At 33.6% G+C, this 17,720-nt stretch overlaps 1 protein-coding gene across 47 annotated transcripts in view; it reads right to left on the bottom strand.

The window, feature by feature from the left end:
* LOC310908613 (uncharacterized protein) overlaps positions 1 to 17,720 on the bottom strand; it is a 92,235-nt gene that overhangs the window by 61,445 nt on the left and 13,070 nt on the right. For 31 of the 47 annotated variants that reach the window (XR_014589900.1, XR_014589901.1, XR_014589902.1 and 28 more), the window contains one exon: positions 12,991 to 13,059. The exons of 2 other annotated variants lie outside the window; for them this stretch is intronic. Coding sequence is in view for 13 of the 45 variants with exons in the window: in XM_083859823.1 (XP_083715949.1) it covers positions 12,991 to 13,059 (69 nt within the window). In the remaining 32 variants the exon portion in view is untranslated. Of the gene's footprint in view, positions 1 to 1,110; positions 1,201 to 2,103; positions 2,341 to 12,990; positions 13,060 to 15,729; positions 15,871 to 16,725; positions 16,781 to 17,720 lie in introns of those variants that run through there. 14 more of the 47 variants (XR_014589889.1, XR_014589890.1, XR_014589897.1 and 11 more) reach the window with 8 other exon arrangements.

The raw sequence follows: 17,720 nt of genomic DNA, 5'->3' as shown, positions 1-17,720 counted from the left end.
CATTCTTGTATTGGAGTTCTCACAATTGTAACGTAAACAAAGTAAATTATTTTTGCATTCCTCTCTGTAATGGACTTCTAGCTTGACCAGTGGGGTCAAAGGGGTGTTAACCTTCTCCCCCAATTCCTGGTCAAAGTCCAAACTCTATTTAAACCCTGAATCCAAAAATAAAGTTCTTTTTTTCGCTCTCATGCTGACAGGTCAATGTGGTTCTTTTCATGTCCTCTTGCGACATTGTATTCACTGAGAAATCATGAGACTCAGGAGAGGCATGGCAGTCAGAAAACTCCTCTGGTAAAACCTTGAAAAGCCTGTTAACGGTTGCTTTTTTCCTTCTGGGAATGACACAAGGAGAATTAGCCTTAAAATCCTGTATCTGATCTAAGCTTTCCTGTAGAAATCATGGCTACTGAAAATTCTTTTAATAGTTAAATGAGAAGATATAACATTTAACGTTAGCAGAGCCTGCACTTTTGAACTGAAAGAGTCCATTGATGTCATACTGGAAAACAGATCTTTGACTGTAGGTAAAAGCCTATTAGACCCTTCAAAAATTTCTCCTGGGGAGTGAGAATGCTGATGAATCTTTTACCTGAGGACATAAAGCCACAATGTCTTCTAAATTGACTGTGACAGAAGAAAATTACAGGCTGCACATCTCTAGTTTTGAACAGGGAAATTCACCGAGTCTGGGAAACATGACTTATGACAGCACATGTATACAAATGCAACTATTTAATGTGGCAAGTAGATGTACTAAAATTGGCAAGTGGATGTACTAAAATTTCTTCTACTGTCTATAAGTGTTCTTCTCTAAAGAACAGATATGCTCTAAATTCACCCAGTATTGTACTCTGAGACAAATAAAATTTTCCTCATGAGAAAGAGGTCTTGAGAAGGACAAAGCCAGGGTGATGAAGAGGTGGTATTTTAAATACGCCAAAAAAGAAAGGTGGCAGAACCCTTGTCTATGATAGCCATAACTCAGTCACCAGAAATTATAAATTGGGAAGTTTAATGTAAATTTGACATTTAGTCCCTTAAATGAGGCTGGGATGAGAAATTTGATAGTGACTCTAAGGGAGACAACAATTATGCACTTCACCATACCTTCAAAATATTGTTCATCAATAATTCCATCAGCCTTGCCTCCCAGATAGTTCATGTAAAGGCAGACCTGTAACTAGACCAGGGTTTACCCGGAAAAGAATTAGTGTGTAAAATAAATAGTGTCTGTGTGGTCATGGACTTGAATCAAGACTGAAGCAAATTTAATATTCCAAGATGTCCATCAAATGTTTGTAGTTCATGCCAGTATATACATTAAACATGACTCTTGCCCTTGGAACCGCAATTCCTCAGAAATATCTGTGGCCACAGCCATGTGCTTTTTCAGGACGGTTCTCACCAATATGAACCTAGCTGTGATATCCAAAGCAGCAGCATCCTACATAAAATTTTCTCAACTAGGATATTTGTATTATATATATCGTATATATAATTATTTATATTTTCTAGTTGTTCTGCATGGGAAAAAATTCACACATTAAGTTCTATAACATTTTTAACTGGCTGTCTTCCAGATTATAACACAATCTCAGATTCTGAATATCATCTGTGAATGGAAACAAGGTCAAGGCCTAACAGCTAACTTATTTCACTTTTGGATGATGTGCTTCACAATTTTAATAATTATAATCAGAAGTAGGTATCATGGCATCTTTCTCTCACTGCACAATGGAACAGGAAACACAACACTAAATTATTTTTTATTTTTTTCTGCAGAGTAGAATGGTTTCAATGTCTGCACTTTGGGTGAGTCTACATTTGAGATTGCCAGCATGCTTTCAATAAAAATTTCTGAATTTTTGTGACAATCTTGAGCCCCAGACAATAAGAAATGAAATGTAACAACACTGATCATAAAACAGAAAAATACTAGCTTGATACAAGTTGAATAGAAAATGCCTCTTTAGAAAACAGTAAAAAAAGCAGTATGAATAACAAATATTTTAAAAATCATGGATGTACTTTGTCAAGGTTGAAGGTATTTGTTTATTGCTAGTGAATGTATATCAATGAAAGCAAGGAAATGTGGATATTTTGACTCAAAACGGCAAATAACAATAGCAGAACTATTCTTTCAATAGTTGCTGTGGTGCAGTGCATTATGAACACAACAACAGCTGTTTCCAAATGACTGTTCATTAAAAGTATATGTACAAACTTCCATTTTCACCTGATGTGTGCATTTGAGTGAAGAAGAACTGATACCTCCTCCAACAGCTAATATATACTTCTGTCTTTCCCATAAGCTTGTCCATCTCCAAGCATTCACAACTGCAGGAAGAAAATTGTAAGTTTGACAAAATATTAACTCTACCACTGGAAAACAAATGCAGCATGGTGGACTTGGGACAGAAATACAACAATAACCCACAATCACCACAAAATATCCAACAATTTTTGGTTGCACTGCTGGCATTGAGCAGACCTAGACTGAATATATATTTTTAACTACTGACAATAGCTATTGACTTTAACTAATTAAAAATACTTTCACATTTCTTGTAATTTGTTTTGTCCACAAACATGTCTTGTAAATTTCTTAGAGAATTCAGAAAGTTACTAGCAATCCAAATAACAAACAAATGTGAAACATTTCAACTTCAGATTTTCATGCATCAATAGACATTAAAACCTTTCTGTCTCTCCACAACATAATGGCATACTGTGAGCAGCCCAATGTGAGCAGAAACTGTCGACTGGGAGATCTTTTACTAAATAACTAAAGCCACTTTATCTGTCCAGGAAATTGCAGAGGCTATTTTGTGAGGTAAGATATGCCCCACAGGTTTAGAAGCACAAAATGCAGGAACTTGTTTTACAGAAGTATTTCTTTTTGTGTTAATTTGCTGGGTTTTTTTTATTTTAAGAGAGCTATGATGAAGATTGAGAGCTCTATGAAAAATAAAAATATCATGGAAAAAATTGTTCGATATAGAATTTCAGAGTTGAGTCAGAATACACTTGTTTGATTCAACTTGCCAAATAAATTGAATGTAACACAAAATACTGCGTTTGCTAAAATAAATACTCATTAAAATGGATATAACTATAGATAGCTACAGTGCTTAGAGAAATAAATAGAGCTCAAACTGAAATAAATGTAGCACATTGGAAAAAAAGAATGCAACTCTTACAGAACATGATAAAATGAACACTGCATCATTTAAAACTGATTGACAGGTAATGAACTATAAAATCTATATTGAAATGGAAATGACAGAGAAAGAATAGCACAAGGCATCAATTCAATAGTCACAGAGCTGAAAGATTGGAAAATTTCTGTGACAACTCACTGAAATTAAGCAAATTAAAAAATGATGAAAAATCTTTGTGTTCTGATTGAATTAACCAGTTGCTGAGAGACAGAACAGCACTGTAATTTAACATGACTCTTAAATGGTTTCTCCTGCTTCTAGCAAACTTCCTCTACAGCTGAAAATGTGACACAAGTAAAACACAAAACACATTTCTTCATATCCAGCCTTTCCTTGATTGTAGCAACATAGCTTCACCATGTTATCAGTTTTCTATCCAAATATCCAAATGGCAAGTGCTAAATGAAGCAAACATCAGTTTATTCTGGACTTTCAATCCAGGAACTAATTTGCTTTAGAAAACTAAAATTTTTTAAATTGTTTCAAAGAAAGTCTCCCAATCTATTTGATAAACAAAATTAGATAATATAGTTATATTCACTTGTAACATTTTCCGGGAATCTGGAATGGTTTTTGGTTTCTTTTTCCCTAAGGGTTCCTGTGGTTCCTTTCCTGCACAGAATATCACCTTTCAATATTTGTAGTTCACATTCAATGGACTGCAATCCAAAGCTTGCAGTCTCTAGCTAATCTGAAGAGTATATCACTTCGAAAATGTTTTCCAATAAACACTGGGATAAGAACCTGAAAATCATGATAAATTTTGTTACTTTAAAGTAATCTATAGTCGTCTAAAAGTCTGAAGATTACTGTATTAAACTCTTCAATTTATTACAACTCTGCATTAAATCAAACAAGCAGTCACTTTTTTGTTTATTTGTTGTTCTTTTTTCCATCTAAGCAGGAAAAATATCAACTTGAGAAAAGACCTACCTTCTGGAAAATCAAGGAAAATATTTCCAAATTGATCAGTTCTCTAGACGTGTTCTCAAAACATCCAATCTGCACACAAGTTAATTTTTACATGAACAGTTCTACATCCTAATATACTGCCTCTAGAGAGAGTCAATAACAAAATAGGAATTTTCCTGAAGTCTTAGCAACAATTTAAAGAATATGAAATATGACATTCTAGCTATTATATTAGAAGATTTTCATTAGAAGATTTTAATAACTTCAGACACTATTAGCTAGAAGGTTCTTTTAAGTTGGATGTTCATAATCTTTGTGCTAGTTGGTCATTAATTTTTGCCTTGCATTGTGTTTGCTTAAAAGGGTTTCAAAATGTAATTTCTTCTTGATTAGAAGTCATCAGTAGATATCCACTGTATTTTTAGGGATGTACTATACAATTCCCATGATTTCTCTATGCTCACAAACATGCTCAAAAATTCAACCCTTGAGTTTATCATAAATTAATAGAGAAATGTAAGTCATCTGTATCTTCTTAGCATAGTCTAAAAGTCTCAGCTAAATAGGTTCACCGACAATTTCAATTTATCAATTAACGAGATAACTTTTTTAAGTATAGACCTGGTAATCTTTGGCTCTTACATCTGAAGATAACAGATTTCCAGTTTTCTTGGCCCTTTTCCCCATGCATGGTATGTGGGTTACATGGAAGGGAGTTAACTACCCTCATTTTTAAGCTCCTCTACTTTTATTTTCGAAATCCTGAAGCTGTGAAATCATCTGGCAACTATTAATCTCTGAATCAGATATCATAATATTTTCTATGTTTCCTGTATGATTTAATTTTATATTTCTTTGTCATGAAACACTCAGTATTTTTGCATTTTATGTAATTCTCAGAGTATTTCCCCATTTCCATTCATCCTGCGCACATTTAATATTTTTAATGTTAAGCTTATGATAATTTTTCTACAAGTTTAAAGTTTAAACCAATCTCTACAGTGTTTAAATAATTTCAGAAAAGTAGCTATTTTCAATAATACATACTTCAAATAAGAATAGAAAAATACATTTTCTTTGTAATGTCTGCCTCAGTGTTAGTCATATTAATTTTCTTTGAAGAATTTTACCGTATTTCAATTCAGATTATAAAGATGGAAGTACATTTTCTTGAAGAATAGGACATGACTCCAACAATGCTGAGAAAGAGTAAAATCCATCTTTCTGTCACTATGTAAAGGGTTATTTTTAACTGCCTATTTTTTTCTAGTCCTTAATAGCCTGAAAATACGTGTATCAAATAAACCACAGAATAAGGAGGAATGAAATGGAACAGATCTATTAAAAAAGGTATAGTGAAATGTGTTTGCCACTCTAGTAAAGAAGAATTCTTCTGAGAAGTATTTAGTTTGAATTAGTTTTACTACACTGTTGTGCTGGAATACTAAACAAAAGACTGTAGGCAATTTTAGAAAGAACTAAATAATGCACTGAGAGAAATTGCAGGTCTGTATTGCCAGGTCTCCATCTTCAAAACACTCCTCAGAATAATAAATAACAGGATCTTCAGCTGCTAAAATACCCAGATAGAGACAGTCCATTACTGAAGAAATAAAATGGTTTGTATCACCGTGTGAAATGTAAATGCCTGAAGTTTCTGTGTAACAAAAACTTCACAATTAGATACAGGTCTAAGAATACTGTCAGGAAATGTAAAAATTTGGAATAGCTAAAATGTTCCTTCAGTTCCTTCATATATTAGGGCAGTCTGTGCAATGTTTTTTTTCAGGAGTAATTAACTTTGTCAAGGACAAAATTAAGAATGTGCCTGCTTGGAAAATAAAATTTATAACACTTTTCAAGGAAATCTGAAATATTTAAAATATTTCTAAAGGAAAAAGAAAGATATTAAAGAATACACATAGCCACACAGCTAAACTACATTTTGATTTTGTACTCTCTAATATGCAAGTTGAAATTCATCCTGAAGCAGTCACTATAAAAACAGTGTCCTACCTAAACATTAAGTTATAAAAAATTCAGAAAAACAAAGAAAAGTCAAACTGGTACAGAGGTGATACCAAAAATATCTAAGAAAGACATTTTTCACAGACTAAATTTGAGCTAGAGTTGTGTGATATGGAACTGAACTAAGATATGCTACATAGAAATTTGGTATCTTTTTTTTTTTTTTTAGCAAGCCTTTAAAAAAGAAAAGTAACTAAGCCAAATCTTACTTATTCATCCAGCTTTAACAAAGAATCTCAAGATACAATGTTAAGATGGCACCTAAAATGCCAATTATTTGGGCTTTTCAATCAGCAACTGACAAAGATTTTGTTAAAAGAAGAAAGAAAGAAAGAAGATGAACTTCAGACTTTAATATGGGGGTAATGGAATGGCAAAAAAAGAAGCCCTGATTTCCTATTGTTACAGTATCAGTCATTAACTGCTAGAAAATTACCTAAACTGCATCACATAGAGAGTATGACATGCAGCCGATGTAGAGAAATAGTGCTTTTTATATTCTTAATTTTACATGATTTATAAATAATGCCCTCTGGGATTAATATTTTCTCAGAGTTAATGACTTTGGGGCAAACTCCTCTGGATTGTCATTAATTGTCAAGAAATGCTGATCTCAGAGGTCATTCTTATGAAAGTGCTGCATAATGCATATAATAGTTATGTAAATGCTGAGTATCACTGCAATAAGTATTCAAATTAGGTGCTTACAGATTGCTTATAGGTTATTCTATAGGTTATTCTTGAGCAAATGCTTTGGCTGGGTGTGGGAAGTGGGCAAAGGGAGGGTGTGTGACCACTTACACTCAATGGCAACCAAGCATAAATGTTTTTTATTCTCTGATAAAATGAATATGAGATTAAGGTTTAGTACTAGCAAATATAAGGGATACTGACACTGCAGGATAAATTCCAGTTTGGAGTTCTGCCCTTCATGTTATTTGGCTGTAGTTGGAGGAATTTTGCATTGCACTGCAAAATAAATAGAATCCACTGCCAAATATTCTCAATGTGTCACAGAGGCACATGTTCAGAATCAGAGCATTCTGTCTTGCTCATCCTTTTTAGATGTGGATGGCTGGTTCAGACACCTCCCTTAGGAGCATAACCATTATTGTCTCTAGCGAAAGCTATGCATCACCAAAGAATATCCCTGAATTTTAAGCACTGAGCCTCCTTGAGTTTGCCAGTCAGACATATTGATGAAGGAGGAAGTTTGCCCTCATGAATTTAGACAGCAGAAAAAGAGGTTGCTATCAAGCAACCTATCTACTCTGAATTCAGAGCTCTGTACTGTGGATAGACATATAACTATCACTACTCAGAGTGGGCAGCTGTCACTCTTTTTGAAATTATGATCCACAGTGTCCACTTTTTCCGTAATAATAGCCACTAAAAATAAAGAACATACATAGGAAATCAGTGTTCATGGATCATTTGCTTCTTAAATATGAGAGGAATTCAACTTACTTTGCCCTCTTCCCAACTGTCTTACCTTATGGATGATAGCATAGACAGGACTACAATCACTGTCCACAACTCTTATGGAAGTAGGAATCCTACTTCCTGCATAGGCAAAACTCCCAAGAAAAACGTCCCCAGAAGTCAAATACTTAGCCAACTCTTCAAGCTTTTAGGTAGAACATTACTCATGGAAAGAAATGTTTGCTTATCTGATCCACAACCCTGGTTCTGTTTTGGTTTCTATGTAAGATCAATCACTAAATAAAAAAAAAAAAAACCAAATGTTTGGAAAGCTCTCCCTGTCTCAAAACCTACATTATTTAAATGCTATTTCTGTGAAGAAAAACACTGTCTCTCTCTAAGAGGTTGGTTGTCTGCTCACTATTTGTCTGAAATGAAATGAAGTTTGAGCAAAAACAATACTAACTTCTTAGAACTATGCACTTCTGTAAAACATTAGAAACTATTTAACACCACAACTGGGCCACTGCATAGTTTAGAAAACAACTGAATATCCAGTCCTTCAGGATTAGGGTGAAAATATCCAAGCCACTAAATTACTTTGATAAAGGCACCACAAACTTGTTTTATGCATCAAATAGGCCACTTCTATTACAACTTCTTTTGTTAAATTGTTAAAAGCAACAGTAACAGCAGACACCACGGTTAAGAGTGCAACTTCTAGTCTATTGTATTGTATAGTCATAGCTAGAATTAGAATACAAATGCTAAAGGATGACAGTATTGTGTTTGTATATATATATATATATATATAGGTAAACATACCTATTGTATATATATCAATAATGGTGCATTGAACTGATAATAAGTACTGATGAATTTACAAAAAAGATTGACTACTTATAAGTAGTGTGTCATTAGTGGTTGTATCTCATTTTATATTTGAAAACTGATCTGGCTTATTAGACCTCTAAATCTTCCCATCCCAGTGATCTTTGATTTCATAACTGATGCTTATATATGTTGCTACTCTACAAAGACTTACATAAGAAACTATGCATATGAAAGCAGAACAGAAGTAAAATTTAGAGATACTTACCGTGAGGTGGCCATCACATATACATATACAAAAGATGGTCATTGCCAGAAAGTAACTCAGAGATGGCAAGTATAATTAAAATCTTTGTTTGAAATGCCTCTAAGAATGTATCTGACATGAACAATTACAATTAGACATCACACCTTCAAAATAAATAATAGAGAAAAATGGGTGATTTTAATTGTGACTAAGACAGATGTTTGTTGTTGTTATTATTGTTGTTTTATACATCTTCTAAATAGATCTAATTTTGTGTCATGTTTGCAGACAAAGCTCTAAACTGGCTGATGTATACTCCACTTTTGAGCTTTGACAGGAAGCAGGAACTCTCTTAGTCCAAGGCAAATGTCTGGGATATATTTGAATGTTTTGGACTAGAGCACAGAGACCACATAGCAAACTAAGTACAAATAAAAATTATATAATTAACCAATATATGGTGTTTAATACACAGCACAGACATACAATCTCACAGCAAGTAAATACATATATACATATTTATATTCCATATATATATACTAGAAATTCAAACCCAGAGAATTTTTTCCAGTTTCAAGCCTTTTTCCCTGCATTTCATAGAGTTATGTAGGGCAATGTAAGTACCTATCATAAGCTGTAGAATACCACAGGAAGTCTGAGCCTTTCTGGGTAACAATAATTTTTAACCATCAGGCCCTCAGTGTGGCTATCCTACTGAAAAAGCTAGTTAGTCTGAGTGTAGGAGATCTAGAGATGGAAATAGAAAAAAAAAAAAAGCTGATAAGAAATTTTTGAAGAGGAAAAATATTTGCTTCACAATATTAATTTGTTTTTATGTATTTAGGAATGCTGTGTTCCAGCACATATTTGTGAAAGTAATGATTTGTGAAAGTAATGAAAGTCACATATGCAGTTTCTGTTATGCTTTTTTTATTTGTGCTGCTAGTGGGCATTATTAATTCTTTACGAGTTAATTTTATAAGACTGCATAAAATATACTGTTAGAAGATTGGCATAAAATCAATGTGCAAAGGTGATTCCAGTCTGAGGTTGTCTGTTTTTATTTTTAATTAAGTATAAAACCCGAGAAGAAAGTTGGTTAATAAAAGGTTCTTCTCTGTAAATAAAAGCAGAGGTTTCTGAAAAGAAACAAAAATAGAAGAATTCAGAAAAGAAGTTATTTCTATTACAAAGAAATTATGTGTGCTACGCACTTCACAACTGCCCAAAGCTATAGAATGAGATGCTGAGTTAAAAACAGCCTGTTTAACCATAGCCCAAAAAAAGTAAGAATATCACTTTCTTTTTTCAAATTAGAACTCCTTGAGGAAAAGATGATATGGCTTCCTCCACATAAAATCTTTAACTTTCAATATTCTTAGCTTCCTGTAGAAGTTACCATCACTTTATAAATATTTTACCTAATCTACTTTCTTTTCATCTTCCTTGGAAAAATATATTTGAATTATGTATATCATTATCCATCTGTCAAGATGAAATGTCACAAAGAATGCTTAGAAATAATGAATATCCATAAAAATGTACAAGGATCTGTCCTGTAGAACTGCACAACTAAGCAAAACCTATTTTATCCCCTAGTCCTGTTTGTGGGATATCAAATTTCAGTCAGAACTAGAAAGATTGTTTTCATTGGGATTTTTTTCCTCAAAAACATTATAAGAAGACATGGGATTTTATGGGGGAAGATTTGAAATTTTGCATTAGTTGGTATTTAAGAAAATATGAAAAAATCAATTCCCATATTTTGAGAGCCAAAAAACCATTATTGATTTTAGAAACAATAACAACATTAGTGAGTATAATAAATAACCTCAATGACTAGCTTTTTTATTCAGTCTCTGAAAACACAATCTCAAGTTTGATATGATTTTTTAAACCTTTTGAAGAAACATTCTGTTACAGAAACTCTGAAACATGGTACTGGTATTTAGGAGATAGCAATAGCATTGTTCCAATGTCAATAATATCCTTATCACAGTGCTAAATCCTTGTAACACATAAACCAAGTTATATGTCAATGTGAAAAATTTCATTTTTAGATATTAGGAATAAGAATTTTGCTCACACGCATTTACTATTCCAACGAGTCTACATATAAATCACAGGCTTGTTTCAGCTTCCAATTTCTTAGAATCCTGTTTTATTTAGCAAATTGCATAAATCCACTAAATACTACATCTGAAATAACCTTATCTGAGCTTATATCTTAATTCTTACATGAAAAGAAAACCAGACAAAAGCGATAAGTAAATCCTTCAGCATGGTGTTTTTAAATTACAGAAAATAATATTGTCCTCTTAGAATTTTTGACTTGGAATGTTACAGGTATTTTAGCACAAATCTAAGAAAAAATGTCCAGTTTTTATTAAAAGTACTCTTTCAAAAAGTACATTGACTTCATTGACTGATGAGAAACTACAGAAGATACTTTACATGCATATATATGTAGATACATATAGTCCTTCATTTATGCTTTAATTTATAAAATAGTTGTCATAAACTAATTACCTAAATTTCAGGGAATTTCTAGTGATAAAAGAATCAGATGGAAAGGTTTTTGTATAACTCAAAACCTGTTAAATCTCTGTCTAACACAGCATGGCTTGGCTGTGTAACCAAATGCTCACACTTACTGTACAGATCTGACTTCCCTTGCCCCCATAAGAGCATGCTACTCCTCTAGCTGTAGTACTACCATATTAGTCATCTTTCTAGTAAAGTTAAAAGCATTATTTACTTTACTTTCAACCATGCAAAATTGGGCAGAATGTATCTTGTCATTTTTTTCGTGTACTATCAAATCTTACCCAGTAGAGCCTTAATCTGTGCTCAGTGCTATCACCATTGTATTTGACAGAAACGTATAACACATTCTATTATGTGAACAGTTAGAAATGCACTGAACTATGTAAATGAGTCTCACTGCAAGAATTTTTATAACACATTTAAATTTAATGGGCACATACTGAATCTAAAATTCTGCATTAATATACATTTCATGAAATGATTTACAGAAATGCAAATCAATCCACTTCCATAAAGTGATTATGACATTTTCTAATCTATCTTTACCAAAAAAAACCACCTATCTTCCTATTCACATTCCACTCTAGTTTAAATCATATCTTGGTACTTAACAGTAAAGACAGAAAGAACTGAGAGGCATCACTTTGTCTTCTAAAGGTTAACAAACAATTTCTAGAAAGACTTGTGATATTTCTTCTGAAAGAAATATTCAGAAATAAAAGACATTCCTTAAAAAACATAATTTATCTAGGGAAAAAAAAAAAAAAAAAAAAAAAAAAAAAAAAAAAAAAAAAACACAAAAAAAACACCAAAGCAAACCAACCTTCTGCTTGAAACAGAAGGCTTTTTAAACCAGGTGGAAGAAAAATGTCCTAAATTCTTTGTAAGATTTTATCTTCTACTGCATGATCTTACTATACTCTTCCCTAGACAGATAACCTAACATACACGATTTGATGAGTTTAAGAACTGGTTTCTCCTTTTAAAATTTAGATCATAAGGTCTCCAAGAAAAAAAAAAAAAAGTTTTTGAATATATTAGAGTGCCTGTAGAAGAAATTCTGCATCTCTAAGAACAATCACAGCAATGTCAAGATTTTTCTGTTGTTTAAGTGCTCCCAGCTTTCATCTGGACACAAATCAAGAAGTATAATTCTAACATCAATATTTCTTTGTGTGTCCAAAATCTAAACTAGTTGCAGTTTTGGAAAAATATTTAGGTTAGAACTTCCTCAGAATAAGTAAATTTGCTAATGATCTTTTTATGGCAACTAACAGAACTAATTAAAGATTGAAGAAGCAATAAGTTATACAATTTTTCTGACCTTTCTTTTCAGTGAAATTAAAATATTCACAGATTTTAGAAGTTGCATGACAGTCTGTATTAAGCCAGAATCAGAAACAAAATTTCCCTGAAGAAGGACCAGTGTCAAGTACAGATTCCTTTTTCTTTTTTATTTTCCTTTTTTGGGGAGGGAGGGTTGGTTATTTGGCTGATCTGGTTTTCCTTGTTTTCTCAAAAAGTAAAAAAATCCTTGGCACAAATAGGAGTATCCAATCATCCATAAGTAAAGCACCAACAGGTTAATATTAATTTAATTTGGATCTCTCCCCAGCCAGCCTCAGGAACAAAGTGCCAGCCAGCTGCTCGTTCACTTGCTGGGATGAGGGAGATAATCCAAGAATAAAAGTGAGGAAAGTCTTATGTTTAGATAAAGACAGTTCAAGACGTAAAACAAAAGTAATATATGCAAGCAAAGCAAAATAAGGAATCACTAACCACTTCCCATGGGCAAGCAGCCTCCATCCATCTCGAGGAGAGCAGGGCCCTATCACTTGAAATGGTTACCTGAAACACAAATATCATCAATTATAATGTTCCCCATTTCTTCTTCTTCCCCCACTTTTATATGCTGAGCATGAAGTCCTTATGGCCATATGGTCCCTTTGGTCAGTGGGGCCAGCTGTGTCCCCTCCCAGATCCTTGTGCACCCCCAGCCCCCTCGCTGGTGGGGCAGTGTGAGGGGCACAAAAGGCCTTGATGCTGTGTGAGCTAAAACATCCCTGGTACATCAACACCATATCCACCAAAAATCCAAAACACAATCCCATACTAGCTCCTCTGAAAAATAACTCTTCATCAGCCAAAATCATCACAGTGTCATAGATTTCAAAATCTATCCACGGTAAACACTGAGAAGAAGGATCGGCCTTGATTACTAGGTTATTTTGCTTTGCCAAAGTGAAATAACCCAAACTTTAATTGGATCAAACAAGATCTATATTGATCTTGTTTGAGTTTCACAAAACAAAATAGGAAACTAAATACATTTTTATTTAAACATTTTTGAATTAAAATAAGATTACAAACTCGATGTGATGTATTTAATTGTTACAAATGTAAATCTTTTAAACATTGCCAAATATTAAAAACCTTATTCACTATTTTATAATTATTGTGTACTCTGCTTAAATATATAGACAGCGTGTATAAAACACACAGTACATCAATGGGGATATCTCATTGCTAAAACCAACCTAGTACTATTTTATTTGAAAGATAAAGTTGTCTGCAAGAGCATAGCCTAGTTGATTTATCTGTGGAACTGTAAATGATGCTTCACAGAGCAAGAGTCACTCCATGAAAAAAAGCAGTAACAGCATTCCTCCCTTTCCTTCTGATAAATAATTTTCTGCAGCACCATAATTTTAAATGCATCATGAGAAATGATGTTCCACTGTCCCATAAAATTCACCTCTCATAAGAAAAATAATTTAGAAGAAAATAGGACTGGTGTTCTGTTATTCTAAACAATCTTGTAATTTTTGTGAAGATAGATTACTAAATCCGCAAATGAATAAAATATTTCAACTAGAGAAATAGCCTTGAATTGCCACCAAGAAAACAGTGCATTCTCTTTAAAACACTTTCTCTTTTCTTTTTTTTTTTTTTTTTTTTTTTTTTTTTAGAGGATTGAGTCAGATCAAGTGACAAATAGTAGCGTGAGAAACATGGACAAGTTCTGAGAGTAGGTCTTGATTAGAAGTTAGTGATGTCAGATATTAGAGAAGCTAGCAGACTTGAAGTGTCAGAGATTGTATAGATTTATGCAGATGTAGAGGAATCAAGTTACTGATTAAATCAAGGGGTAGATGAGAAGAAGGGAAGATCTCTACATTCATGTTAATCCTGAAGAGGACTTAAAACTTCAAGCTCTTTGAGACTGAATAGAACAGAGCAGTTCTGGGCTTATAAATCACTGCCTTATAAATGCAAAATTTTATTATAAAACCTTATCTTTCATGCGGAAGTCATCCACTTCCATTTCTTGACGTGAGACAGCATTGCTTTTTTCTGTTGGACTATATTTCTTCCAGTTTAGAATTTTGAATCCATTTAAAAAAGGATAAAAAAGCACTAATACTAGTACAAAAAAAGGGGAAGTTCTTGTAGTTGGAGTTGGAATTGCACTGGGGAGTGAAAGTAGGAAGCAGCTCAGACTGATTTATATGTAATACTTAGTATTAGTAATACTTAGTGGAAGTAATACTAACTAACCTAGTTAAAATTATGTGACATTTAATAACAAGTAGCTTCTTCCTGTGGTTGTAAAATGTGTTGGAATTAATTTCATGTTTTATGTTACTGATTTGAAGGAAAAAGCACTGAGCATTGGATCAACCTCCAGTTAAACAGTAGTTTTGAACTAGTCCACCTCCCAATTCATGCTTAATCATTTTGTCTATGAGAGTGCTAAAGGAGAGATCGTGTCTAGATAAGCAACATTCACTGCCCGCTTCTCATCCAATGAGTCTCTCATCTCATTGGAGAAAGTTCTACTACTTGAGCAAGTCCATACGAATTACTCCAAACAAATTCTTGTCCTACATGTAATTAGAAATGGTTTCTAGGATTTGTTGCTCTGTCATCTTTCAGGGATCAGTGAGACTGACCTGACTGTAGTTTCCCAGACACTTATTACTCCTTCTTGAAGGTAGAATATTTATTTTCTTCCATTTCTGAAGAACCTCACCTATTTGCCATAACCTGTCAAAGACAATCAAGAGCAGGCTCACAATGACATCAGTTGACTCCCTCAGTACTTAGGGCCATCACATGTCCTGTGAATTTGTGTGTATCTGGTTTGCTTATGCTTTCTAAGCTGATAGTTTTCCCACCAAGGGGAAATTTTCCTTGCTCTAAACTCTCAGTATCCAGGGATTGCTTAAGGCTGTCCTGGTTAGTAAAGACAGAGGTAAAGAAGGCATTGAGTACCACAGCATTTTCTGTGTCATTTGTCACTGTTGCCTTCCCCATTTAGTATCAGGGCCACATTTTCCCTTCTTTTTGCTGTTTGAGTACTTGTGGGATCCTTTCTTGTTCCCTCCATGTTCCTTGATAGATCTAACATCACACGGGCCCTGGCTTTCCTAATCCCATTCCTGAACTACTGGACGCCAACATTATCTCTGCATTATTCCCAAACCAATTGCCTGTGCTTTTTTTCACTTCTCGTACACTTCCTTTTTGTGGATCCTGGTCATCCATCCAGGCCTTCAATTGCCTTTGTTTGATCTCCAGCTCATCTACATGCTCAAATTCTTGATCTTGGAGGATGTCAATCTTCAATATCAAGGAGTTGTCCTGGAACTCTCTTGCCTGCAAGACAATCTTCCATGAGGTTCTTTCAAGCACATCACAGAAGAGACTAAAGACTGCTCCTCTGAAATATGTGATCCTGACTTTAGTCCTGCTTCTTCTATTTAGGATCCTGCACTTCTGCATGATTATTACAGCAGTGGTTCCCCGGCCTTCACAAGACAAATAATTCCTTATTGTTTGTACATATGAGATCCAGCAAAGTCTGCCTTTGTTGGCTCCTCAGACACCTATTTAGAAAGTTGCCATCAAGCTTTTCTAAACCCCTTGAAAATGCTCATGCTCTGGTGTGTTTTCTCTCTGCCTGAAAACAACTGAAAGGCAGATTTGACTAAAATGAGAATTTTAACATTGACTGGTGATATGGTTTTAGACCTCAGTCAGTACCTGTTAGTGCATGAAAAAGAGGGGCAGATAGACAGACGATTCTGGTAAAATCTTGATGCTGAACATGTGCAAGGATAGTGGAACAAGACTGCCATGTAAAGAATGCATCACAGAACCCTGTAACTTTTTTACCAACTTTTATCATCAATATATCAGGTGTGTATAATATTTCCTTGTTTTTTGAAATTCAGTTTTCTGCCAAAAGTGATGGAAACAGTAATAAATATTTTACTGCATGACTCATCCTGCCTGGAACAAATTTTAAGGAACTATATCTTAATACTGTAATTCAAGCATCAAAGTTAAGATTAATAGAATTGCATTTTAACGAAGGAAAAAAGTCTAAAAAAGAAAATGTTTATTATTACAATGACAGTAGCATGAGAAAGATATTGTATCATCAAACATTTTGTAATAGTAGATATATATAGAAAATATATTTTATGGAAATAGAGCTGAACCACTTACTTTTGAAAAGCCATACTTGATTCACTACACAGTAACAAATGCCTTACTATTGCCACTGCAACAAAAAGAAGGAGCACCAAATATCTGCATTAAGTACATAGAAGGTCTACTTGTTAAACAAAATACCAGTTTTTAGGGCATAACTGAACTACACAGTAATTATTTAAAGAATATCAAATATTTAATATATTTAAAACTTTTTTTTGTTTTGTTTTCAGCATGAAAACCCAAACCATTAGACCCAATTGTTTCCATATTTGTTTCACTCAGCCAATGAACCAAAAAAATCAATTAGTTGCACAGCCTTGTTTTGATGGTACTTTTCTTACTTGGCTAGTCTCAGGGAGAATAAACAGCATAATGATCCAAAGAGTATTCTACTATCAAAGCCAAATAAAAGTTCTCAAACTAAATGCATTAACATATACAAACTATCATTACTTCAGACTGATATTTTCTGAAGGTTGTTTTTTATGTGTATATGACTGTGGATCAACTGCAATTAATTTTCTTTTCATCGCTTCTAGATACTGTAAAAAGTTAAATCACAAATCAAACTATATTCCATCTCCAGCTTAGAGAAATAATAAGACTTATATTTCCAGAACTTCAATCAAATATCCATAAAATTTATTTGTTGTACTGAAGAAAAAATAGAGACATAGAAGTGAGATTTGAAGTATTTTATCATTTATATCTAAAAGACTTTTCTCAGGTTGTAAGTGTGACTTCAGATTTGTGCAAGACATACTTGAGAATTAGTTAGCTGCCACCTGAGTAGAAGTACCTCTCTAATGTGTCCTGGTTTACTCTTTACTTTGTGATCTGGTATAAATCTTATTGTTGTGATGGAGTTTGGAGAAGAGTAAACACACAAAGACGCAGACAAAGGCACACTCTTTGAGTACTAATTTACTTAGCCTATTCTCCTGGGTTGCAGTGTAGGATGTACACAAAGTATTTATTCTATCACCATCTTCATGAATTGTTAAACC

This window comes from Zosterops lateralis (assembly GCF_965231275.1).
Source record: "Zosterops lateralis genome assembly, chromosome: 4".
In the NCBI taxonomy this organism is placed as follows: domain Eukaryota; kingdom Metazoa; phylum Chordata; class Aves; order Passeriformes; family Zosteropidae; genus Zosterops; species Zosterops lateralis.
Note: the sequence above shows the minus strand (reverse complement) of the source record. Positions and strands in the feature narration are given on the sequence as shown.